We start from the raw sequence: 27,084 nt of genomic DNA, 5'->3' as shown, positions 1-27,084 counted from the left end.
ATGAAAAATTGACTACAACATATATGCTGTGGTTCAATTTTGTTTTGATAATGCTTCAAAAGAAAAAAAATATACATTAAACCGCACTTTAATTAACGGTGTCCGAGACCTGCGTGGGTTAAGTTTATTAAAGAAAATGGTTAAGTAAAGCCAAAAACATGATTTAAAACAAGTCATCGGCTGAAAGAACATGGGCTGATTCACGGGTTAGAATCAAGAAAAAGTTTAAATAAAAGGTCATAAAAGGAACGTGATGTCGCTACGATGTGATATCAAGCACGTGTTCAGAGAGCAGAATAGAGGGATCTTGATTCAGTCCTGACCTTGAACGTCTTCTGTCTACCCTCGCCAGGGAAATCACTAATTTGGTAGCGGGAAGGAGGGTGGATGGCAAAGAGACCCTTAGTAGTCAAGTAGCCCTGACCTTAAGTCAGTCAGCTCACAGCAAGTGCGGTATCTCGCCTGGGTTGTTTACATACTGATTTAAGAAAACGCTAACCGACTTTTCCTTTATTGTTTATTTTTATTATTATTATTTTTTTGTTCATTCTTGAACGTTTCAGACAGCTTTGCATTTAAATATCTTGACTCGTGAAATGGAGAAATCCAAACTGTTTTCTTATCGACCTTATCGCAATTACGCTTAACAATGAGGTATCCGCTAAACTGAATACATAGCCTCAATATACAGGAAATGAGATGTCTATTTTGGTAAATGGGGGCAATCTTCTTTTTTCGCAAGCTTGAAGGGTACTATTACTGACTTCACCGGAGAGCAACTTGGTCTACACAGATTTTCTTCCTACATAGTTTTCCACGTAAATTGCACGTGTCACCGAGAATTTCCTGTTCCCCTTTTTACAAGAAAATTTAACATGATGGTTTTAGTGCGAAAAAGCGGAAGCGACAAGGGTGAGTCAGCAAGATATCATTACCGTCGGGTATTTCATGGACCGTTCAAGGAGCCAATGCAAATATATTGCTTTCACGTACAGAATTTATTGGAAATTGCAGATTGATTAAAAAAGCTTCGCTGCCCTCTAACATTTTGTGACGTTTTAAGAAGCTATCAAGGTTTTTGTTGATCCCTTTTTAAAGCATGCGCAAAACAGAACGGGTCAAAGACCATTTCAGGCCATTTCAACGAGAAGGTTTTATGTGTCACTATAAACTTCCCTCAAAAGAAGATTAAATTGGTACTTTGCCGCTAATTTAACACACTGACAACCGTTCCATGGACATCACGTACTTATCGAGATAGTGGGTGACGTCATAAGAGTGACAGTGATTGTTTCCTGTCCACTACTAAAGATATATAATCTATAAATCAAAACACTTTGCATGCTTATTTGGCCTCACTTTAATTTCCATTACAAATCACGACAAAGAAGAAAAAGATCGGTAACTATAAAATACAATTTCAGCTAGGTATGGAGCGGACTCCATCTTCACTAAGGAATAACACTTTATCGACGGACAATTCGATGATGGCAGATCCTGGTAGTTTATTTTTTGAACCATCATCAAATTCCGTGTTTTTCAAAGACCCCGCTTTCTTCATGACTCTTGCAGTTGTTGGTTTTCTACTCTCTGCAGTTACTACTGTTGGAAATGCCGCATTACTGTTGACAATATTTAGAGACACTCGCCGCCTACTACAAACTCCCCCATCATTGCTGATCACTTGTTTATGCGTGTCTGATTTAATGGTGGGATCAATAGCTGGGAATCTCGTAGCATTGAAAGATGTGTATCGTCACCAGGATCGGCCAGTTCCTGATAAACTCGATCCTGTTGTTCGTTTGGTTCTTGGTCTAACATTGCTTGTATGCAGTGGGACAATCATCGCTTTATCATACGATCGGTACGTTGTGGTGATGCATCCCTTAAAATACAAATCCACCGTAACAAGGGAAAGAGTCAAGTTGTTCATCATCGTAATGTGGACAGTTTCTTTGGCCGTTTGTTTTATTCCGATGATAAAAATCCCCGAAAAAATATTAGCGCTTGTTTACGCACACTCCTATGCTTCAATTCCTATTATAGTGGTAACAGTTATGTACATTAAAGTGTTCCGAGCTTTAGGCAAACGAAAACGAGAATTGAAGGAGGCTGGAATCACAAAGGAGATGAGAAGCAAAGTAGTTTTGGATCGAGAAAGGCGGATGGTACTGACCATCTTGATAATACTTGCACTATTTTACTTGACATTTTTACCTGAGTTTATTGCGTTACATGTGCTACATTTGTGCCAATCTTGTGCACGATCTCTGACATTCAGAAAGCTGGAGATAATATTTTCTCGGTTTCTTTTCCTAAATTCCGCGATGAATCCTTTTGTGTATGCTTGGAGATTGCCTAAGTATCGCAAAGCAGTGCTTTCCTGCTTTGCTTGCCCGAAATTCCGTGACAGCAAACGAGTGCAAGCACAGACACGACGTTCAAAATACAATCCCCGCGTAATTGTCTCTTCAGGAGGAAACTGTAAGTTAATTCAAAATAACAAAATAACGCAAACGAAAAGTAGACTGAACAAGAAAAACAATAACGTGGGACCTTAAAAGTCAAACCGAAATTGAAGGGAATATTCCGTTTTTGAGGGGTCGTTCTTTTGAAGAAACTCCACTAAAGCCTATTTTTAATCTTTGTATTACGTCATTTAGTGACAACAGTACGAGGCCCCTCCATTATATTGTTAAGCCGCCCTCCCCATTGAAAAGTTACACAACAACAGTTTTAGAGAGATGGTATTGCTATGACTTAACTAGGGAATTTTAAAAAGTATCAACCGCGAATCTAAGCACGACTTTGTTTAATTAAAAAATAATAATTTTTTGCAAATAAATATTGATGGGGTCTACATCATGAAATGGAACACTGAGATAGGTTATTGAAGGTCACAGAGCGGCTGTGACAAGAAACACGGAAATACATCGTTAATGTATTAGGTGATATTAATCTGATATGGCAATATTGAAAATACTACGAAAGTTAAATTGTAAAATAGAATATTCATAAAAGAATAGAATAATGGTACTAACGCGAAAGTTCATGAGTATGTAAATGAAGGTGTAAATTTCGAATGCAGTCGTTCACAGATAGGAAGGAAAAAACCAAACCGACGAACACGCGGGAATGGAAAAACGTGGCAACTACAAATTGTCTCTAATATTCTTCTGAACAGCAAATGTTACGAAATCTTCGCAAAGCAGCATGTATATTTTAAAATCCTTTGTTTTCTAACCAACTTCCTTATAACAAAATCTCGTCTGAGTCGAAGAAACATGGAAATCCTATGTGAGGAACATAGAAAATTGTTAACTTTTTCATGGCTATAGTTTGTATCACTTATGACTGGTCGAAATCCTCTATAAACACACACACAAAAAAAGTTTAAAATGGAGTTTAAATACATTTTATTATTTCGTAAACTGCCTTTTTCTAGGTCTATGCTTTCCCTGTGTGAAAAATGAAAACACTCCTATACGAGGAAAGCGTATTGCTCTATAGCAAAAGAAATTTTCAGTCAAACCAGTATAAAATGGCCCTGTATATAGCAGTCATCCTGTATATTACAGTCACCGGACAACTTCCCAAAATTTTCAGTTGCCTTATATTTTCTGCAAAGTTGACCTGTATTTAGAGATCACCATGTATGTAGCGATCACCTTGCTATTTCCCAAGGTGACCGTTGTACACAGGTTTGACTGTACTTCCCTTCTTACCCTCACCTGACACAGTCTCCATTGCCCCATTTACTATTGAACTTTATATAAGGTATTGTCCATTATGTATTAGGATGACTGGGCTGGGAAATCAGTGATAGCGTTTCCTTTTTTCCAACGCCAGACTTCAAATAATGACCATATTCCCAAGCCTGACTAGATTTATTCTTCATTTATATCACCTGTTCAAGGAAATTATTTTAAGGTCGCATATCCCTCGATATCAACATTAATTTTATCAAGGGTAGGGACCAATGTAGCATGCTCTGTGTCCCACCATACAAATGTCTGTAAAACTACAACATGTCAGTCTATCTTTTTTACTTTTCAACATATCATTTAAAAATTAATTCACTGGTTTTAAGGCAATTCTTTCCAATGGTGCTAATGGAATTTTGTTAAATGCTACACGCATGGAAGGGTGTTCAGCGCATCACACAAAGTAAGCAAAACTTAAATTAACGCTACACTTAATCAGCGGCGCGGAAGAAATTAACGCGACTAAAATAAACGCGAATTTTTGAAGTTCGCCTTAATTTCCTATAGTAAACGGGTAGCAAGGTATAAATTAGGACAGAATTACGTATAGCCTGCGCGCCAGTAGACTTGATTTCCAGCAGTTTGAGGGGTCTGGTATTGTTACGTTCGGAGGGTCATCACCCTTAGAATATATTAGTACCTGCACATAAGTACCTGTACATTTATATTAGACTGCTTTTCAATTTGATTGCATTGATAAACGCAGTGTCTTTAGAGTAAATATGAGTGGAAATATCAAAAATGAACATTATAAAACAATAACAACTTAGCTAGTTACTTAATATATATATTTTTTGTAATCTTACGTATAACTTACTAATAAATTTGTTTATTATTTATTTTAAATGTGGCTCTAGTTGTTCAAACTTTAGATAGCGCTATTTACCGGATAAATCACTGTGAGGCAGGGTGGCGGAGTGGTTAGGGCGCTGGAATTGTGATTCGGAGGCCCCCAGTTCAAGTCCCCGCCCTAACTCAGTGCTAGCTGGATTTGTTCTCAGTTATCCCGAGTGTAAATAGCCAACTGGTCTGCCTCCGGCCAGCTGGAAATTCTTAACCCTCAGGGGGCCACAATGAAATCTACAGATGTAACAGAAACTGTGTTACCTCTATGACGTGATTTTTTTTAATCACTATCCAACGGATAAGCATAGGAAAAGCCAATATTATGTTATCAACGATTTACAGTGCGACTACTGTAACTGGGGCCACTTGGACAAAGCTGGCCAATCGGATTACAGTAAAATAACAATACATTCCAAGAACGTTGGCTGTAGGCCAATCAGCATCTCGCAAAAAAGAAAAAAAACAATAAGTTACTCCAACCACAAAATGTAAATATTGATAGCAAACGTTTTTCAAGAAAGCAAAATGTCTTACCAGACAATGCTTTTCTATTGGGAATTTTATGTATAACACCCAGGAGACATATTTGTTTGACACAAGCTGTGATTTTGCTTATTTATTTTTATCTACCAGCAATTTCTTCGCTACCATTGCCGCGCTTTGCAATAACATGCGACGTCAAGTCTGCCGTTTACGTTTTTCGCTTCCGTCACGGACCTCTCAGGAAACAGGGGCTTTATTCAGCAGGGTCAAAAGCTCACGTCTGTAGGTTGCAATTGGTTGATTTTGATCCAAGTTATTGATTGGGTTTCTTGGTAATTATCATTGACAACTAAGTTTCTCGGAAAGTATTGTTATTTTCCTGTAATCAGATTGGTCAATTTTGTCGAGGTAGCCCTTGTTATAGCAGTCGCACTGTAAACAATTGGGGCCAAAATTACATTATGTTGGTAACAGATGACTAAATCTAAGGTTCGGGCTGAGACCAAACACTTTAAAGATAATTTTAATAAAAAGGTTGACCTTTGCATTTCTTAAATGTCTTCATTTAATTTGCTTTATATTAGTCAAACCTCTCATAAAAACAAACCCTTGGGATGATTAATTAAGGGACTGATCAGTAATAGCTAAGCAATCCTACATGTAGCAACAGAAGGGATTATACAAATTAATTTTAACTTTTAAGCTAAAATCAATTTGGTCAATATTAATATGGAAAAAGATACATTGCACAGTCAAACCACGCTTTATGGACACCCACTTACAGGGGCGGATCCAGGATTTTTTGTAGGAGGGGGTGCACTCGTCTCTTGCTCTACTTCAACACCAATAAACCACATAGTTTTTTCTTTTTTTCGCATAATACCAGTTGTGTTAGAAAACTGCAGGTCATCTCAGGGGGGGGGGGGGTGCGCACCCCCTGCACTCTCCCCCTAGATCCCCCCCTGACTTAATACAGACGCCTCATTATTACACACAGTTTGCCTGTCCCTGGAAAAGAAAGCCCTTACATTTTCTCTAAATTCAACTCACTTAATACAGACACTTTCTATGGCCGGCCCTCAGTGTCCGTATTAACAGGATTTGACTGTAGTTAAATCATTGTCTGTTTAGCTCTCTGAACTCTCCATTTAAACTAACTTATGGCCAACGGATCCAAGTGTTAAAAAGATCAGGATTTTTTGCCTGCATGATGGTTGTATAAACAGTTCTATTGTTGAGCACAGGGTGGACTGACAGGACATTGAACAGTGTCTCTGCTGTCAGCTTTTGTTGAGTTACCTTGGTCAGAGCTTTTTCTGCTGGGTGACGGCGATCATCTGAGGGAGGGGGTGTAGCCCAATGATCATAGTTGGTCTCAACCAGGAACCACCTGTCAATCAATGCCAAGGTCAATTAAAAGGTATTTACATGATATAAGGACACACTAATGCACACAATTTGTTCTCTCCCCTAACCTTGTCATATTATTGTTAAATTACTTAAATAATAAAGCAGAAATAGGATGCTGGGCTAGGAACATCAAAGCAATATAGTACCTTATTTCAATATACAGTCAACTCTCCCCCGCCGTTGTGAATGCCCTGCTAAAACGGACACACCAATAATAGAGATAGCAGCTAAATCCCACACAAAAATTAATTACAGAGGTTTGACTGAAATAAACTCACGCTATTACGGACTCTCAATAATGAGGACACCAACTCGAGGTCCCTACAGTGTTAGCCTACAGGAGCAGTAGCTTTAGGCTACTACAGTGTCTGCTGTAAAAGGCAGTTGACTGAAAAGGGCAATATTTCAATATATTTGTTTTTTATTTATATTAATTAGCCATAATTTTATAATATTCAATACTAAATTATTTTATTAATTTCTTGCAAACTACTGATTCATAATGCTCAATCCAAAAAAACTGACAAAGTTATTAATAACTAAATATCCTGTCCACTAGTTCTTTAATTCATGGCCTAACCATGTGTAATCAATTTATTATTCGTCCTGATCAGTACCTTAACTTTTCAAGAAAAAAGCCCTTCAACCGATGGTATTCCCTGGAAGGTTTATAGTTCAATGTTATTTCTTTTTCAGGTAAAAGGGCAGAGATGGCCCTTTGACAAAGTATGTGTCACTGTAATATCTTATTGATTAAAACTTGACACAGAAATGTCCAGAATTGAATGTCTCCATGCTTTTTGGAATTCCAGGCCTTCCAGTGCTCGAAATTAACTTTTGGGTCTGGTCTGCAGGACAGGAGGATTAAAATTTACGGCTCCATCAGCATCATCACTCTTATCACTTTTTTATTTTTATTTTGGACGTATGCCATTTGTGTCTGCAAGTTAATACATGAAACTGCAATCAAATAAACGCAACCATAGTATTTATTTATCCGTACATAGCCGCCAAAACAAGTGTTTTACAGTATGTCCTTCACTGGCCTTACCTGCTTACAGGCTATCTGTTTAGGAATTTATATTCGTTTTGATCCTCAGGGAGCAGGGTTCATACAAAAAATTGCAACCATTTTTCAAGGACCTTTCAAGGACTTTTCAAGGACCACATTTCAATTTTCAAGGACCACCTACTAGTTATATAATTTCACAGGTTGTACGAAAATGCACATTCCCAGTCTATTATTAAGACTTTAAGGCTTGAACTGTTTAATTCACTAACTTCTCTACATTTTTTAGTTCAATTGTCTTAAACTAATAGTAAATTATTGCATAAAACAGAGAACAATTTAAGTACATAACCTTTAAATTCTCTGAGCTATGATTTATATTCTGTCTTGGGTAAGCAAAAAGCATCAAAAAATTCTATCAAGGTAACCACATATATACATTTAAAGTTGACGAAAATTCAAGGATTTTTCAAGGACTTGCACAGAAATTTAAGGACTTTTGCTTGGAATTCAAGGACTTTTCAAGGACTTCCCCTAAAATTCAAGGACTTTTCAAGACTGTTTGAGCACTGGGGAGTATTTCATGATTTTCCTGTTAAGGAATTCTGTACAAAACTCGCGCAACATTTTGTTTTCCTTTCCGTCAAACCTCAGCCATTTATTTTTATCCTTCCATGCCTCCCCGTACTTGCGTGTTTTTTTGGCAGAAGCAGGTGTTTCAAATGCTGTGTTAATTTCTTTATCGTCTGATGATTGCTTTCCACCAAAGAAGTTAAGTTCAAGCACTGCCTTCCATTACAAAGAAGCCTCCTTCACCCTCTGAATTTCAAGATGCTGCCTGGTATGAATATTTTCTGGAAAAACCCAGTTTCATCACAATGTATGATTCAAGGGTAGCAACATATGGAGCTGAAGATGCGCGGTCAACTTGTTAAGACTTTTATTACGCAAAAACACAAAATACATTTGAACAGCTTTTTAGTTTACCGCCATAATTAGATTTTACACTGTCACCTCCCGTGGATAGAAGAAAAAGATCACTTAGTTGATGTCAACTTTACTTAATGGTTAGAACTCACTTATATATTGTTGTTACACTGATGATAAATAAGGGTAGGTACTTCATATATGATTATTATGTTAATCACCTATCAATGTTAAGCCCCAGGGTGGGTGGGTGTGTGTGTGGGGGGTGGAAGGGGGGGGGGGGGGGAGTCAGACCCATAGCAATTTGGCATTTTTATGGAAGCCAGAGACAAATTCCCCACCCCCAGGCAACTACTTCTAAATTTCACATTCCTGACCCTATGGAGTTGCAGGTCTTAATAATTGACAGGATGAAAAGGATATTCAACCCTTCTCTCGGTCTTTACTGTGACACAAGAAATGCAGTCCCAGAAGATGGCATCACCTGCAGGGCATAATGATCGTGGCCATTCCCTGACACAAACTTTGTATTACCATATGTCACACTGGATCCACATGACTTGCAGTCGGGCAATTTTGGAACGTCTTTTCCCTACTAATTTTTCTTTTGGGATCAAAGTCTTGCAACAAAATATTGTAGTCAAAGATTGTTATATTCAGTACTCCTTTATCTTTAATACATTTCAAGAGCGGGAAATTTGAAAGAAGTGCTCGTATTTCTTGCCATTATAAAATCAAAGCAGAGAAGTCCTTTGCCTTTAGAGACTTCTGGGTATTACCAAAACAAACTGGAATTTCCGGCATTTCAATGAAAGCGAATTAGTCGGAAATAAAATATTTCTACAGCACGGGAGTAGTTTTTGAGTGATAGTTAGTCTGTCATGCTTTGTTGGAATACATGCTTAGTAAAAATGGGCAGAGAAGTTCGAACCATGTTGCAAGCCTTCATAGGATGAGCTTTCCAAAGAATGAGCAATGGGGCAATTCCACATTTTTTATATGAGACAACGAAATTTTGAATTTTTTAAAATAAAATTTTGCACAATGAAACTTAACTAACAGAAAGCTGAAACAATGGGCTGTTTGAAATTACTGAGATCTTGTGCGTCTTGTCCATGTGCTTAATGTGAGAAGGCATGAAAACCAGGGAATTTGAATCTCATTATATTTGGAATTCTTGAAAGGAAATTTTAAACAAAGTTTTAACATCTAAGAAAACATTACAGTTAACATAAAAGTATGTGTGTATTATAACCTTTGCCTTACACTATCATTAGGCTATAAATTATTATATATATCCAGCTACTGGCACTTTCCTAAGAAAATTGACATTGAATTTTTGTTGCTTGGGGTACCTTTTTTCAGTTCCTGTACACAGTGTGCTGTATTTTCATGTGCTATTGATGCTGCTCAGTTAGTCTGATGTATACTCTATTTTAATCTCAAAACATTTCCTGGGTGGGTTTTCTTTGCTCAGAAATTATAAGTTGAAAAGTGTTGCGGACATTACAGAAGTTAGATTTTTCATTTATATATTCAGGTTGTTGCAGATATTTAGTTCTTTAACTATCTCTGAATTAGATTCAGACAACAGCCCACTTTACACTAAATTGCTTTTTATTGATGTACAAATGTAAATGGCAAATTAAAAAGAGCCAGCTTTTCCATAATGTCCAATTAATTTAATTTACAAACTATTAAAAACATTCTAAATAATTTACGATTTCTGTGATATTCTTGAAAATGGGCAAACATATGCATAGTGATTTTCGAATTAGTTCCTTCCATAAAGTAGTATAGATGCATGACAAATTTTGCAGTACTTTAACACAAAAACTGAAAAATATTTTAAAGAGTTTATATGGTTTGGGCGACGCTGTCACAAAATTACAGAGTGACATTTGAATGGATCTTTAACCGTGTTGCAAGAGTCATAACTTGATGCCTGTTCAACTTTAGAGCACCAAACCTGCTCAACCAACCAATCTCAACATGACCTTTTATATGGTGGTGTCATTTATTGATTAGTTTAAATTTGAAACTTGCCCCAGTTCCCTATGCAACTCCAAAATGGCCAATGATCATGAGTAGCTGGTCAGGGGTTTTGTACTGCTGAGCATGCTCAGAACAGTTTGTAAGCATATATTGCTTTTTGAGAAAAAGCACTAACCATCATTGTTTCTTCTACAAACTTGAATGGGTATTATTTTTTTAACTAGAATTTGTAATATAATGTGTAGTGAACAATGTGCAATTTTAGGGCAAATTTACATTTTATCTGTCTTTAAGTCAGACTGAATGACAAAATATGATAATTTCAGGAGCTATATCAGTTTTGTGAAAAACAAAATAATATCGTCACTACTGAGAACGTTTTTATTCCTCACAACATTTACCTGAGATGTAATAAAATTAATTTGGAAATTATTTTAAGGAGTCAGTATAGCAGAAAAAAATCTGACTGGTATTGCATGGTACTAGGTCTCAGCAGGAGATTATATAATATTATAATAGAACATAAATAAAGTAAATGATAATTTCACAGCTTCATTTTTAGACAAGTAACTACAGAACAAATGGACACAGCCACAGTCACAGGCGGCCCAGACATAGTATGTGTCACTGAATAAATATATTAATATTCACATGGACAAATTAATGCGATGAGTCGTCGAAACTCCCATGGACTAAAATAGTCTAAAAGTCAAAATATAACAAAACAAAGCTTAGATACCTTCAACTGAACGTATCCTTGTCTTTCCTGGCCGGTTTAAGTGGCATTTTGTTGAGTTTTGCAATTGTAGGTACTATCCACTAAAGAAGAATTAAAGGCTGGCTACAAAACAAACAGACCATCTCCACGTGCCTTCACACGAAGCGCTATAAATTCGAGAATAATCGACGAATCCGCTCCAATTAACTATCGGCTAATCTGCAGCTAACTGTGCTCCTGCTGCTGGCTCGCTTGCTCCACAAAACCCATCGCAACTGCACAATAATTGCTCGCTCATCAACAACCACTGTTGACCTTTACGCTTCGATATGACCGCAAGCGACCAGGTTTAATATGCGACATGAATATTCAAGCTCAGCGACCGCGTTCGCGCAACAATGCAGCACTTGCTATGGGAGGGATGGTACTATTGCTTCTAGGTCAATCAATCGGGAAAATAATATTGAAGCTCTTGTAATTTTTAAAAAGATCCAATTTGCCTTAGGAGCACTGAACAGATACGAATCTTATAGCGGAGCTAAAAAAAATGAGCGGCAGTGGAAAAAGTGAACAAGAACATGTACCACATTTTCTCCATAAAAAGTGAAAACAAGGAAGTTTTTGGATGTAATAATGATCGCCTTTTAACCGAGAAATATAAAGTGAAAGACCATATTTCTAATAGTAAACAAGATAAAGGCGATCATTATTACATCCAAACACGGCACAAGGATCTCTTTTCCCATTAGAATCTTATCATAAGAAAACTTTAAGAAAAAATGTCCTGAAAAGCGCTCAAAAATACAATCGAAACGTGCTCATGCTCCCTGGGCATCCTATAATACTCCTTAAATTGAATTAATTCAATATGGCCGCCGTATCGGTAAAAAGGTCTATTAGACCTATTGTTGTTCTTCACAGTTCTGGCCAAGGGTATCCAACTTTTAATTTTTCACATTTCACTCACCGGGTTAGGCTATTTTTCTTAGAGAGTAAAACGGAATCCTAAAATTTTCGGATTAAAAAATGTGATGAAAGAAGGTATCTGAAAAATTATCTCCTTCGTAATACGTTCAATTGCATCTAAAATTTTCGGGGAAAATAATTCTGAATTCCTCGTAATTTCGAAGACTCAAGTTCCTCTAGAATGGCCAAACACTGAGATGCAAATTTTATAGCGCCACTTTTTTTATGATGCATTTCTATAGAGCTAAAAGTACTTTATGAATAGCTACAAAAGTGTTTTCAATTGAAAGTATTGTAGCGCGAGGCAATCCCCGCGGGTACCCCTCTAAGTAAGTCACGTGAGATGGCGTAATAACCATGTGCGAAGAAATGATTGTAAGACGAGTGAGTAGTAGATTAAACATGTGTTGTTCTCTTAACGCCGTGTTTTAACTGGGAATCGTGGCGTTACACTGGTGGCAGCGGTAAACAAAGACGAACTTCACGGATATATGTGTTCAATGGCGATATTTTCATGGTTTGCATGACTGAGTTTCATCGCCCTCCATTGTTTTTCATCCAAAGTCTCTTCGTGTGTTTGCTATCGTGGTCTCGCCCGTTTGCAATGGCGGAAAACTCACTTGTGGATTAAGGATTTAAAGGAATGAGTTGTTCAACGCCAGCTAATCCTTTTAAAGCGGGAAACCCATTTACATCAAAGTCTGTTTCATCTGTAGACTCATCAATGCATGTGGAGAGTCCAGGTCGGCGATTTCTATCAGCGAGCTTGTTTGCATCGCCGCTGGATCCGTCAGTACATGATAGTGCAAGTCACCGATTTTGCTCCAAAAACCCGTTCGCATCGGAGAGTCAACAGGATACTTACTCCACTGATTTGTTTACACACCGCCCGAAGTTAAGCAAGCCTATTAAAAATCCTGCGGATTATGATGGTACTCAGTCGCTACGTGATTATTTGAAACACTTTGAGCGTTGCTCTGTTGTTAATGGTTGGAACCAAGAAGAAGCCGCTCTATTTCTTGCTGCAGGCCTTCGAGGAGAAGCCCAAAAGGTGCTTAATGGTATGTCTGATAGCGATTGTCGAACTTACGCCAAAATTGTTGAAAAATTGGAGCTTCGGTTTGGTGTTGAAAAGCAGCGTGAGTTACACCAAGTACGCCTTCATAACCGTCGCCAACTGGAAAACGAAAGTGTTCAAGCTCTTGCTGCAGATATTCGCTCTCTGTCAAGTTTAGCTTATCAGGACTTATCTCCGGTCACTCAAGGAAGATTTGCCGTCCAGCACTTCATTGATGCACTCAAGGATCGAGACGACAGGCTTAAATTACGTAGAGATAAACCTCGCACCTTAGATGACGCCCTGTCGCTGGCTTGTGAACTTGAGGCGTTTCGTCTCGTGGATGGAGACGAGCGGAGAAGCCCTCTTCATGTTCGCTCTGTGGATGAAGTTGATAAAGAGCCTGATTTGCTTAAAGCTCAGCTGGATATGTTACGTTCTGACATTCGAGTGCAACAACAACGTCAGGAGACTCAGCAAGTTGCTATGCAACAGTTAGTTGAGCAGACACAGCAGCTCTCCAAGTCGCTCTCTTTGAACACCTCTGGTAGCCAACAGCGATTACCTCCTTCACGTTACTCCAACCGCAATGTTCAATGCTGGAATTGTAAAGAATTTGGCCATTATCGTCGTAACTGCCCAAAGTACAAGTCACTTGACCGAGCCAACCCGGGCTCGGGAAACGGCTGCAGGGTGTCGCCCACGGGCCAGGGGGATGCCTAAATGCGAGTGATGTTGGCCCACAAGAGGTACTGATGTGAACAATGCATTCTCTCAGCAATTGCCAAACCAGGAAATGACATGTCCTAATACACCCATGGAACGGTCACATGTTAATGAAAAGTCACGAGGCCTTTACTTGCCAGGCTTTCTTGGAGGATCTCGTGTCATGTGGTTGATAGACACTGGTGCCGCACGTTCAGTTTTGTCGTTCGAGGTTTATAATTCTTTACCTGCTAGCGTTAAGTTCAGTTTGAGTTCAGAAAATTCTGCCATTGCTCTTGCTAATGGTCAACAAGCGAAAACTTATGGTGTGGGACATGTTGTCATGCGCCTTGGTAACAGCGAGTTTCAAATGCATGTAATTGTTGCTGAGATTGAGGATGAGGGCATTTTGGGTATGGACTTCCTGTCACAAGTTGATTCCCGTATTGACATTGCGACAAACCAACTGTCAATTAATGGCGAAGTGTTTGATTGTTCTGATTTCAAGAACCAACCCCTTAGTTCCAGATGTATGGTTCGACGGTCAACCATGATTGAACCTAACACTGAGGTGATTGTCCCAGTCCTTGTTCACAAGCGTTCATTTAACTTAGACCCACAGTCGTCTCAATTAGGCACGCGATTGTTAGAACCATGTCTGAACTCACATTTGCAACAAAAGGGACTTTATGTTGCAAGGACTCTGGTTGATGTTACAGAGGACAGGGTGGTCCCCTTACGTGTTTTCAATGTTTCTAATGAAGTGTTTCATTTGGCTGCTGAGACTGTGATTGCCCTTGCTAAGCCAGTTACTGATGTCACCTCACTAGAGCTTAATCAAGGGAACCATGACGGTGCTATGGGCCAAGCTAGAGTAATAAATGAACATGTGTCACAAGGAGCAGTCGATATGACTCTACCGAAGGCCTTGCAGGAACTACTTGAGAGAAGCACAGATAATTTGACTGACAGTGAAACTGAGAGACTGCAGGGGTTCCTATTCAATTACCAGCGTGTGTTCTCAATTTCAGACAGGGACTTAGGCACCACGCACATGGTCCAGCACAGAATTGATACGGGCAATGCTCTTCCAATCCGAATTCAACCCCGGCGAACTTCACCGTGGAAACATGATGAGATAGAACGACAAGTCACTTACCTCCTACAGCAGGGCAAGGTGATGGAATCGTCCAGCCCCTGGTCTTTTCTGGTTGTGCTAGCAACCAAAAAGGACGGTAGCCAAAGGCTGTGCGTGGACTACCGCCAGCTTAACGCAGTGACGATAAAGGATGCCTTCCCCTTGCCTCGGGTTGATGATTCTCTTGCTGCTTTGAGTGGTTCCCGATGGTTCTCAACTTTGGATCTTGCCTCAGGCCATGGATGCGGGCACCCAGGAGAAGGCAGCATTTTAACTTCGAGCGGCCTGTATGAGTGGACCGTGATGCCTTTCGGCCTCTGCAACGTACCCAGCACCTTTGCCAGACTGATGGAACTTGTTTTGAAGGGCCTACATTGGAAGATTTGTTTGATCTATCTTGATGATGTGATAGTTATGGGACGCACGTTTGAAGAGGAATTAGAGCGGTTGAAAGAGGTGTTCGAGCGACTAGCCAGGGCAGGACTAAAACTTAAGCCAAAGAAGTGTTTTCTCTTCCAGAAACGGGTTTCGTACCTCGGACATGTGGTCACGGAAGAAGGCATTGCTGCAGACCCTGAAAAGGTGGAGCAAGTTCGCACCTGGCCCACCCCAGAAAACAGCACGGAGGTCAAAAGTTTCCTTGGACTTGCCTCTTATTACCGCCGGTTCATCCCTGATTTCTCGACCATAGCTAAGCCGTTGTACAAGCTAACGGAAGCCAAGGCGGAATTTGCTTGGACAGAGCAATGTCAGCTGGCTTTTGACAGCCTGAAGGGTTTACTTACGTCCGGTAGAGTCCTAGCCTACCCTACTAGGGAGGGAAAGTTTGTGCTAGACACCGATGCGTCAGACCATGGCATTGGGGCAGTGTTGTCACAGTTTCAGGACGGGGTCGAAAAACCCATTGCGTTTGCAAGTCGGACATTGTCCAAGTCTGAAAGGAACTATTGTGTGACGCGTCGTGAGCTCTTGGCAATCGTTGAGTTTGTTAAGCAACACCGGCATTACCTACAAGGTACAAGATTCTGCATTCGAACTGATCATGCCCCTTTGCGTTTTGTTGTCCAGGCCAAAGATCCCGAGGGACAGCTTGCACGTTGGATTGATTACTTGAGTACTTTCGACTTCGAGATCCAGTATCGACCAGGACAGCGACATCTGAATGCTGATGCACTTTCCCGTAGACCATGTGATGTCCGTTGTAAGTGATGTAAGGGTTGGAAGTCACAGGAGCGAGCGTCATCTGTTGATGTGGGTGTTCAGACCGTGATGCATGTCCCTTGCCAGGACATCAAACAACCTGTGAATTGTGAAGAACCTGTTGGTGCTCGTTGTGCCACTGTCAAGTTAGAACCAACCTGGACTTCAACTTTCGTGAGGGAACAACAGGAAGCTGACTTTGATCTCAAGGTTATTATTGGTTGGAAGGAAGCCGGCAAAGAAAAACCATTGTGGGAAGATGTGTCGCCGCAGAGTTGTGCTGTGAAGACGTTGTGGTCACAGTGGGACCGGCTGCTCTTCAGAAACCGTGTACTTTGCCGCAGATGGGAAAGTGACGGAGGTGATCAGATTATTGACCAGGTCATTCTTCCCGAGAGTCTTCGACAGGCTGCCCTTGAAGCTCATCATAGTCATACGACTGCAAGTAATCGTGGTATACGAAAGACCCTAGGCGCCCTTCAATCTCGTTATTACTGGCCAGGACTTACTTCAGCAGTTCACAGATTGGTCGCCAGGTGCCATGTCTGTGGGTCTAAGAAAACCTGGGGACGCAAACGTCGTGCTCCGTTAAAGCAGTACGTGGTGGGAGCTCCCATGGAACGAATCGCGATTGACATTCTTGGCCCACTGCCAGAAACCCCGCGAAAGAACAAATTTATACTCGTGGTTAGTGACTATTTCACTAAATGGACTGAGAGTTATCCAATACCCAACCAGGAGGCCACCACTGTTGCAGAGAAGCTTGTGAGCGAGTTCATTTGTCGCTTCGGTGTACCCCGTCAGCTTCATAGCGACCAAGGAACTAACTTTGAGTCAAGGGTGTTTGCTGAAGTCTGCAGGCTGTTAGACATTGAGAAGACCCGCACCACTCCCCTGCATCCCCAGTCTGACGGACAGGTGGAGCGTTTTAACAGAACCCTCATTGAAATGTTACGTGGGAAGATCCAGCAAGACCAGACAGACTGGGATCTACAACTTCCAACTTGCATGATGGCCTATCGTGGTGCTGTTCATGAGTCAACCGGGGTTTCACCTAACCTCTTGATTTTGGGTAGAGAACTGTAGGTTCCCCTGGATGTCATAACTGAGAGACCGCCTGATGCATCACCACTCAAGACGGACTATGCACAAGCTGTTCAAAAGAGATTGGCTAGTGCGCATGATTTGGCCAGGCGTCATTTGAACAAGGCAGCTGTACGGCAGAAGCGGAACTATGACAAACGGCTTTCTGGGAGACCATTTGTTACTGGTGATTCTGTTTGGCTGGATAACGTTCGGAGGAAGAAGGGGAGAAACGCCAAACTTGACTGTCCTTGGGAAGGACCCTACCTTGTAATATCGGTGCTATCGGATGTGGTGTACCGTATTCAGAAGGGCCGAAAGGCCAAGCCTAAGGTCGTTCACTCAGACAGATTAAAGCCTTACCTGGGACCCCCACTGGAGAGATGGATTCCGAAAAGGCAGACGCGGTTATCGAGCCCAAGAGGAGAGGGGAGACAGACATCGGTTGTGGATTCAAATTGCGTCGACGAGGGACAGTCAGCTCCGGTTAACGTGAGAGAGGGAGCTGAGCGCGACGAAACGGAATCTACGGAAGCAGACAAGGATGATGTTCCCCCGAGACTCCAGAATGCTGATTTCATTGGGGATGATAGCGGTGACAAGCCCGAGGATGTGAGGAAACCTAAGCCTCGTGCGAGATTGACGACCTCTGTTGCACATGACCTTAACCAGGCGGGTGTTGGCTGTCAAACAGCTGAGTCGACTGTACAAGGTTTACCTGGGATTTATTCAAGTGTTTGTGGGAGACCGTCAAGGCAGCGGAAGCCACCAAGTCGATTCGGAACTTGGGTGACTGATTAACCTGAAATGTTCAGGGACTGATTAGCATTATAGGACAGTCTAGGCAACTAGACAAGTATAAGTTAATGCCTTTCATTACCTAAGAACTGTAGACGCTTGGCACGTTGATGAATGAACATTTGAGACTTGATCTGTTGCGTTTAATTGAAGTTGTTTTCGGAAACGATCTGCGAAATAGTGGACCAGCACTGGGACAGTGCTTAAGTAGGGGGGGAGTAGTGTAGCGCGAGGCAATCCCCACGGGTACCCCTCTAAGTAAGTCACGTGAGATGGCGTAATAACCATGTGCGAAGAAATGATTGTAAGACGAGTGAGTAGTAGATTAAACATGTGTTGTTCTCTTAACGCCGTGTTTTAACTGGGAATCGTGGCGTTACAGTATTTGAGGAAACAGTCGTTGGGTGGCCCTCTCTCGTTGCCTTCTCCGTTTAGCATTGCACGATATATTTTATATTTAGTATGAGCAAACTATAAATCATTAGCTTCGCTTTTAGCCCTCCTGACTAAATTTATGTAAGCGCTGCTTATAATGCATTTTTCGATCAAAAGTACTTTGGACAGCCTTAAATGTATTTTCAATGCATTTAGGGGGAAATAGATCATCGTTGGGTGCCCCTGAGTTTTGAGAATAATAATAATAATAAAAAAAGATATCGCGCACATAAACTTTGCTTTACAATATCTTCAGCTGTATCTTCTATTCAGCTGCATAGCGGGGGCCAGATTTTGCCTTTTTCCTGGGCGGAAAATTCTTGTCCTCCTTCACCAGTTTGGACAACATATTATGGAGTAAGACGTTGTTAATCTAAGCAAATAAGTCTGGTAGAGTCAAGAACCTTTGCAAGCGGCTGGACGAACAATGTGACAGCAGCTGAGACAGCGAACGTTAGAAGAATTCGAACTTGAAAACCAGGGCTGCCCTGTTAAAAACAGACGGACGGTCCCGCGATCGCCTTTTGTTTTCTGGTCAAAACTAACGCAGCAAACCTTCGGTCAGTCGATTGACCTAGAAGCAATAGTACCATCCCTACCATGCATAGCAAGTGCTGCATTGTTGCACGAACGCGGTCGCTAAGCTTGAATATTCACGTCACGTATTAAACCTGGTCGTTTGCGGTCATATCGAAGCGTAAAGGTCAACAATGGTTGTTGATGAGCGAGCAATTACTGTGCAGTTGCGATGGGTTTTGTGGAGCAAGCGAGCCAGAAACAGGAGCACACGTTACCGGCAGATTAGCCAGTGGTTATTTGGAGCGGATTCGTCGATTATTCTCGAATTTATAGCGCTTCGTGTGAAGGCGCGTGGAGATGGTCTGTTTGTTTTGTAGCCAGCCTTTAATTCTTCTTTAGTGGATAGTACCTACAATTGCAAAACTCAACAAAATGCCACTTAAACCGGCCAGAAAAGACAAGAATACGTTCAGTTGAAGGTATCTTAGCTTTGTTTTGTTATATTTTGACTTTTAGACTCTTTTAGTCCATGGGAGTTTCGACGACTCATCGCATTAATTTGTCCATGTGAATATTAATATATTCATTCAGTGACACATACTACGTCTGGGCCGCCTGTGCCACAGTCAGCAACACTGACTAGGAAGTGAAGGATAAAAAATGTGTTCCCGAAAATGTAATGTCCGCAACAATTAATTTTGTGTAATGTCCGCAACGCAAACTTTTGTTTGTAGAATCACTGGAACAAGGTTGCATGGAATTTTTTGTGGACAGTTGAAAAATCTAATTATTGTTATGTCTTGAAGGCACAATTATTTTCTGCTCAAGGTTAAAAATTCACAGGAAAATCTCTTTAAAGAAAGTTACTTTAAAAAGTGGTTGTTTAAACTGTAATGTCCGCAACACACTTTCTTCAACTCATCATACCTTCAAGGTCTTAAGAGCTAACCAAAGCATCTTTTTATTGGGTACAAAGGGAACATTAAAAAGACTTTCTAGATTTGTTTGAACACCCTTAATGAACATTTTGACATCTAAATTGGGGTTTAAAATATTAATTTTAGTATCTGAACGTAATGTCCGCAACATGGAATCACCCAATGTGGCTCCTACCCAGATTTCCAGCCATTTTTTTTCCCCTACTAATATAACTGGGTTTTTCCCAGCATGTTTTTGTTTCTGGCTTCCAGTCTAACAGTATTCTTTGTAAACTGTTGCTCAGCTCTGTTCTAGTTTATCTACCTCATGTTTAAATGTAAAAGAAGTTGTAGTATAACAAATTGTTATAGCTCTTTTCAGGTGCTCAGCCGGAACTACCAAAATAAACCTAATGGCATTTCGATTCATGTTGTAGTGGAGGCAAACTCTTATCAATCCAGGTTTTCTCAGTATTCCAGAATGTAAGCCATGTCTAATTCCAGACACTGGGGCAATGCTTAAGGTGATTCGCTGGTTTTGCACTGTGCATCTCTTACTGCGCACAACAAGATGGCCACTGTGAAATGAAGTTGACTGAAGAGAAATGCTATTGGAATTTTCGCCCGCGGTTATTTCTTGCCTAAATGAGACTCAATGTGCTGTGAATGTAAATAACATTCATAAGCAGTAAGCATGTTGCTGAGTTCTACTTCCTTATGGAGAACCTCAATAGTGGATGTTAAACTTGTGCTAACTCACTTTGATTTTCATCATAATTTGCGTTCTAACTGTGTTATCTCGATGTAAATTTTGTAAAAATGGATCTTTTAGCGCTTTCTTCCCCCTTCCACATACATGCTGTTTTTAAACTGACACCCCAGTCCTCTCTCAAAAACCGGAGGAAATGCATTTGGTGCACACTTCTTGAAGCACGGCAGCAAAAACAAGTACAATGACCCCCATTTTTTATTTCATGAGTTTAATAAGAACAGTGCTTCCTTTCAATAGGAAAAAACTAAAATTGGCATAAATCTATGTTCAGTTTTTTGGCAATTTTACTCAATTGCATGGATTGAGCTCTAATGGGCTGAACAGACTGTGTCCAAAAATAAGTCTTCTTTAGAGGTAAAAAAAACAAGGGCATTAAAAGGCATTTTTCTTGTATGTAAACAATACATTCCAGGCAAATTCTGTGTGATACCACATGCATCATCGAAAAAGTCTCTCCTTTTTGTCTAGTTTTGGGTTGTGCGCTGTTTTTGCTGAAGGGTCCTAAATAGCTGTAAAGAATCACCTTAAGTTTCAAAATCCCAAGGGGAATGCTGCCCGAGTCAATTTCACTTGGGGGATATATAGGCCCCACACCTCCCACCTTGGGGATGCATATGTGTTGTCAGCAGTCATTTAAAAGAACATGGTAAACATTTTTGGTACATTAGATCTTTTAGAAGAAATGATTTTTTCCCAAGATGTTTGCTGTTAAAGAAACATTCCTGAAGACACCTATCTAAACATTTGTCAACTTGTGGGGTAGAATTCATGTTTTCATGTTTTTAAGTACACTGTAAAAGACATGTTCAGCCTTTACAAAACTTTATACTTACGGGCTCTTTGACGCATCCTTGCTTAAATACCATATGTCAGCAGCATTCTCCCTATTACGAGTGATTACCGCACCTTGCCCAACAGTTGTTCCTCCAACAATAAGATATCCAGCTGCCATTAAGGGCACCTGAGATAACATTTTCACAGCATGGTCAAACTCAATTTCTTTTGAGCTCACAACATCCCGAATCAAAAATGTTATAGGCATTGCCTTCTTGTTAAAAATTGCCTCAAAGATGTTCAGCCAGAGACAGCACCGATCTCTTTCATCAAGAGAGACTGTGATAGCATTTGGTCTTTGCGCAGTCAAAAGGCCAACCTGACCGGCAAATGTCACACCTGTGTACACTGTTTTGCCTGAAATTATGCAAAAACAACAGTTTTCATCTGTCTTATTGTATGGCTGAATTCGCAAGCAGGCAAGACAATAAAAGCAAATTCTGTGTTTTGATTGGCTACCCACGCGGGCAAGACAGACCCATCTTGGCCTGACTCTCGGATTTCTTGTGTTAGTCCCGTGAGAACAAGATCAGTAAATGCTTTATTGACCAAGCTTTTCCCATCACGATGGCTGGCTATTGGCCTTGTTCCTTTTCTTGTCTTTGTTGACTTTGACCCTGTCTCGGCCATTTAAGATATTCCAAAAAAAAAAATGGCCAAAGTCAAGCCATCTCAACCTCACACTTTGTCAATAATGCATACAGATTGAAACCATCTAATCTACAGGAAACGTAATGCCCATCTAAATATTTTCTTGGCATACTTCCAATCCCGACCGCTTGGGCCGAAGTCACGCAACCCTAACCATCCGCGCACGGACAGCCTTGCGTGACTCAAGCCAGCTAAGGAGACTTCAAAATAGTTAGTGGGGTATAAATGTGTCAGAATGTCACAATCTTTATCATACCTTTACTTTGGAAGTTTGAAATAAAGGATATGTTGCGCAATATCTTAAAAATTCCGTAATCCAGGTTTCGTCCATGGAAAATATTCCCTTTGGTGTCTTGTGCAACAATACTTGTGCAAAATGCAGACAAGTCGTAGAATATGTTAAGTAGAATTGCATCCGCTAAACTAATATTAAGTCCGTGTGATACACTTGCCAGTTCTCCAGGATAAGGCGCAGGAAAATGGTCATACAAGTACAAGGCAAGTTTCTCAGCTAAAGGAATTATCAAAGGTGGAATTTTAGATCGAATGTCAGCCACAATCTGGGCAGCATATTTGGCGTATTTCTGGGTAACATTTAGCCATCTTTGATCTGGTGGTAGATCGAGGTCAATGTTGTAGCTTGGTACTTGAAATGGTTCCCCTGTTATTCGTTTGATGGCGAAACAAACCGCAATGAAACAGACCAACCTTACACTAGCCGACACCATGATTTGTCACGAGACTTTCAGTATTACCACAGGGAGCCCACACAATCTGTTTGTGTAGCCGATTGTTATTTCTTATAACTAAGATAGTACGCGCGCTCTGATTGGCCGAGAGGCGTGTTTGCATAAGAGTATGTAACCATGGTTGTGGCTTCAAGTTGTTTGGTTTTTCGCGCGCTAATCACGCAAGCACAAATTTGAAAAAGTTTTCGAGTTCAAAACTCAAAAAGTTTACTTTATTTGCCCATCCCTTCGTCGGCTGAAACTTGGAAAATCGTTACAAAGAAGGTGTGTACATTTTTCTTCGCTTAAGCTGACCGTTTTAAGCGAGAAAAATCCGTATTTTGCAAAGCATCTTTCTGCAAAACAAGAACTGATTACGCGTGCAAGACCTCGTGGACAAGATTTTGCGACTGGTAAGAATTTTTCTTTTAATCAGAGCCATACAAAGAGTTTTGCGTTTTTTTCTCTGAAAAGTTATTTTATAAAAAGAAATAGAAAACCTTTTTCCTGTGTTTGCATAGCCTGATATAAACATTCGAGGCGTTGGGAGAATTCTCGACAGTTATGCAAACCCTCGACTTCGTCTCGGGTTTGCATAACTGTCTCGAATTCTCCCAACCCCTCTCGTGTTTATATCAGCACAGGTAGCCCAAGCTCGAAATATGAGCATCGGCGAGCATCGGCATTGTTGCATAACATTCAAAATATAAGGATTTGTATGGGAAAAAAACCTATCGCCTCTGTAACCTACGAAAATGAAAGAATTTCAATAAAAAACAGCTTACCTTACTTAAAATGTGTGTTACATCTCTCCTGTGTGGTCCACGGGCCGATTTATGGCCGTTTTATGGGTTTTTATGTAAACGGTTTTCTCTCTATATAAAGGTAAACCTTTATATAGAGAGAAAACCGTTTACATAAAAACCCATAAAACGGCCATAAATCGGCCCGTGGACCACACAGGAGAGATGTAACACACATTTTAAGTAAGGTAAGCTGTTTTTTATTGAAATTCTTTCATTTTCGTAGGTTACAGAGGCGATAGGTTTTTTTCCCATACAAATCCTTATATTTTGAATGTTATGCAACAATGCCGATGCTCGCCGATGCTCATATTTCGAGCTTGGGCTACCTGTGATATCAGGCTATGCAAACACGGAAAACGTTTTCTATTGCTTAAATAGTAAATGTAGTGGATTTACCGTTTGCTTCACCTATAGCGATATATCACTAACTATGTATATAAATCAATGATAAATAAACGTTGAATTACCTTGCCTGTGGTGTACAGTCGTCCTTTTGCCTCAAAAGCGGTTTTTTGAGCGATTTTGAATGAATTTGAGTTCGCCGTTGACTGTTCCATATAATAGAAGGACAGATAATAATAATTTTTATTTGAATCCCCTCACATTTCCACATTCGTAGGTTACAGAAACAATTGTTCTTTCCCGTACAAATCCTTATATTTCAAACGTCACGCAACAGGGCTTGCGGTACCTGTGGGGAATCACACTGGGTAATGATTTCCAGTTTCTTAAAATATTGTTGACGGTTACACAGTTACCTGTTTTAGAGGTGACATTTGAATGAACGGGAAGTGCATGAGCGGCCGTTGAAAATTGTGCACCTTGCGAAATCAATCACAATTGCGATTGAGAATTTCAATATTCGCAGAGAATTTCAGTATTCGTTCTTTATGTTCAGCCTATGAGCATGTTTAAGAGGATATTTAAAAGCGCAAACAAGGAAAATGAGCCTTCGACGACCGAAGCGATCCAAAAGTTGAAACAGACCGAGGAAATGTTAGAGAAGAAGCAAGAATACTTGGAGAAAAAGATTGACACAGAAAACACAGTTGCCAAGAAGTACGCAAAGACGAACAAGAGACTTGCCCTTCAGGCCCTGAAGAGACGAAAGAGACTCGAAAAACAACTAAACCAAATCGACGGGACGTTATCTACCATAGAATTCCAACGTGAGGCTTTAGAAAGCTCTGGAACCAACACAGCAATCTTGAAAAATATGAGCTATGCGGCAAAAGCGCTAAAGAGCGTGCATGAACAACTCGACGTCGACGACGTTCAAGACATTATGGATGATATTCACGAGCAAACAGAAATTTCGAAAGAGATTTCAGAAGCCATCGGTGGTGTTGGTTCGAATCAAGACCTCGATGAAGACGAGCTAAATGCAGAGTTGGAGGCGATCGAACAAGAAGTTCTTGATAAGGAACTTGTTGGAATGGAACGTCCCACTCTGGAATTACCAAACGTTCCAGCGGAAGATCTACCGACGAAAGCGAAATCTATACAGAATGAAGATGATCTGGAAGAGCTTCAAGCTTGGGCTATGTAAAACTAACCGTTTACTTCTCACAAATGAATTTTGTTTTATATGCATTCTACCTGTCATTGCCTTTTTATTAACCCGTAAAGGGTTAATAACAACAACAACCTTTATTCGCCTTTATCATATTTAACATTAACATTTTTTCAATACCATCTTAACTAGGCAGGGAGATCTTAAGCAAGCTCTTTGAGCTTTTACAAGTAAGATCTCCCTACTCTTTAACTTCATGTATATCTAATATGGTTTTTACCCCCACCATATGTCGACCATCTTTGGAGACCCAGGGGCAGTTAGTCAGGGTGATAGAATGTTCGTGGCGAAAGTTTACTGTAAGATGCTCGTCTCGATCTTACAGTAAACTTTCACCACGAACATTCTATCATCCCGACCAACTGCCCCCTCGGCCCTGGGTCTACGAGGATGCCATATGACATGTTATGATGTTTTGCTGTGGTGTCTGAGGTGCCTTCTCAATATTGTCAACGTTTGCAAAAGTATAGCCAGTTTAATGTCGAGACAAATTATTAAAGGTGTTTTTTTTTTCTCATGCCTGGTACCTGTACTTTAGGTGAAGGATAGGACTGAGAGGAGCCATTTCAGTAGGCTTGATTACTAGCTGCTGTTCAGGAAATGAGCCCGTGTTCCTCCCCCAAAGAGACAATCTCTTTTCAGGTCCCGAAGACCGAGGGGGGCGGCAGATATCGAGCCTACCATTTCAGTAGCAAAACTAAAAAGACAATATGAATCTTTATTTTTCACCATAGACTATTAACCTTGCAAGCAAGCTCTCCATTTGGGGGATGTTGCAAGAAGTGACGGTGTGCGTAGCAGGCTAACTCATAGGGCCCTAATAGATAGGCTCATACTCGGTATAAAAAACCTGTGAAACTCAGGAATGACGTACTACAATAATATATTAATGCCAAGAAGCCACTGAGAAGTCTACCCAATAGAGCCAAGGAAAAAAGCTAGAAAACAAAGAAAACTTCACAGGTTACCGAGGATGACTCCATTATATGTAGCACTGAAGTATTAAGAATTATATGAATATAACAATTATTATATGTACCATCTCGAAATTGGGGGAGGGGTGTAAAGCCTCCTATCCCACCCATTTTAAAGTTCCTTCAAGCATTTGTTATCATCTCAGAGTGATTCCATTGAGTTATGTATGCAGGAACCTATTGCACCTGCTACATAATGTTAGCTGAAGCTTATTACAATATTATATTTTGTTCCAGGAAAATCCTAAAGGTAACATTTTTTCCACAAGTGGTAACAAAGGTTTCCAGCTAGCACTTATTTCCTCGAATGAATTAAATATTGATTATTTGATTAAGTGGCACGATGTTGTTTTCATTATGACATCATTGAACAAATTTTGATGAATTCTTACCCATTGTGGTAATTTGTCATGGCTGGTAGTCATTCACAGTTACTCAAGGGTAACTCAAGTGTACTTTTAGAAACTGTCCTGCAAGACCCTAAGAACAATAAACCTCATAAAAATGGGCCATTCCATAGGGCAAAGAGATGGAGAGAAACTTGAGTTGCTGGTGGGGTACTCCCGCAAAATTTGGATGGAGATGCATGGCATGCATTCAAAAACCTTGACCCTATTTTAAATCTATCATGTGATTTTTTGTACCCTGTACTTTCACACCTGAGCTGATCTTCTTTAAAAGAGGCATATCTGACCCAACTCCAGACCCTGACTCGAAAGCAAAAAAGCCTTACTCTACGTCAGATCCAAACAGTTAAAATCCATACTCAGTTTAAA

At 40.3% G+C, this 27,084-nt stretch overlaps 2 protein-coding genes and 1 pseudogene across 2 annotated transcripts; 2 read left to right on the top strand and 1 right to left on the bottom strand.

The window, feature by feature from the left end:
- The first annotated feature begins 1,345 nt into the window (after positions 1–1,345).
- LOC140933064 (adrenocorticotropic hormone receptor-like) lies at positions 1,346–4,598 on the top strand. The gene has a single exon (XM_073382581.1). It carries the CDS (start codon positions 1,431–1,433, stop codon positions 2,559–2,561), a length of 1,131 nt encoding a protein of 376 aa, XP_073238682.1. The 5' UTR covers positions 1,346–1,430; the 3' UTR covers positions 2,562–4,598.
- Positions 4,599–6,064: 1,466 nt separating this feature from the next.
- Positions 6,065–22,974, bottom strand: LOC140933065 (N-acylethanolamine-hydrolyzing acid amidase-like). Its single transcript, XM_073382582.1, has 3 exons — positions 22,484–22,974; positions 21,576–21,933; positions 6,065–6,483 (listed from the first exon to the last, which is right to left on the bottom strand). Exons 1-3 carry the CDS (start codon positions 22,953–22,955, stop codon positions 6,252–6,254), a joined length of 1,062 nt encoding a protein of 353 aa, XP_073238683.1. The 5' UTR covers positions 22,956–22,974; the 3' UTR covers positions 6,065–6,251.
- A 1,625-nt stretch (positions 22,975–24,599) lies between these two features.
- On the top strand, positions 24,600–26,639 carry LOC140933063 (charged multivesicular body protein 4c pseudogene; annotated as a pseudogene).
- The last annotated feature ends 445 nt before the right edge of the window (positions 26,640–27,084 follow it).

Source organism: Porites lutea, chromosome 4 (assembly GCF_958299795.1).
Source record: "Porites lutea chromosome 4, jaPorLute2.1, whole genome shotgun sequence".
Classification (NCBI taxonomy): Eukaryota; Metazoa; Cnidaria; class Anthozoa; order Scleractinia; family Poritidae; genus Porites; species Porites lutea.
Note: the sequence above shows the minus strand (reverse complement) of the source record. Positions and strands in the feature narration are given on the sequence as shown.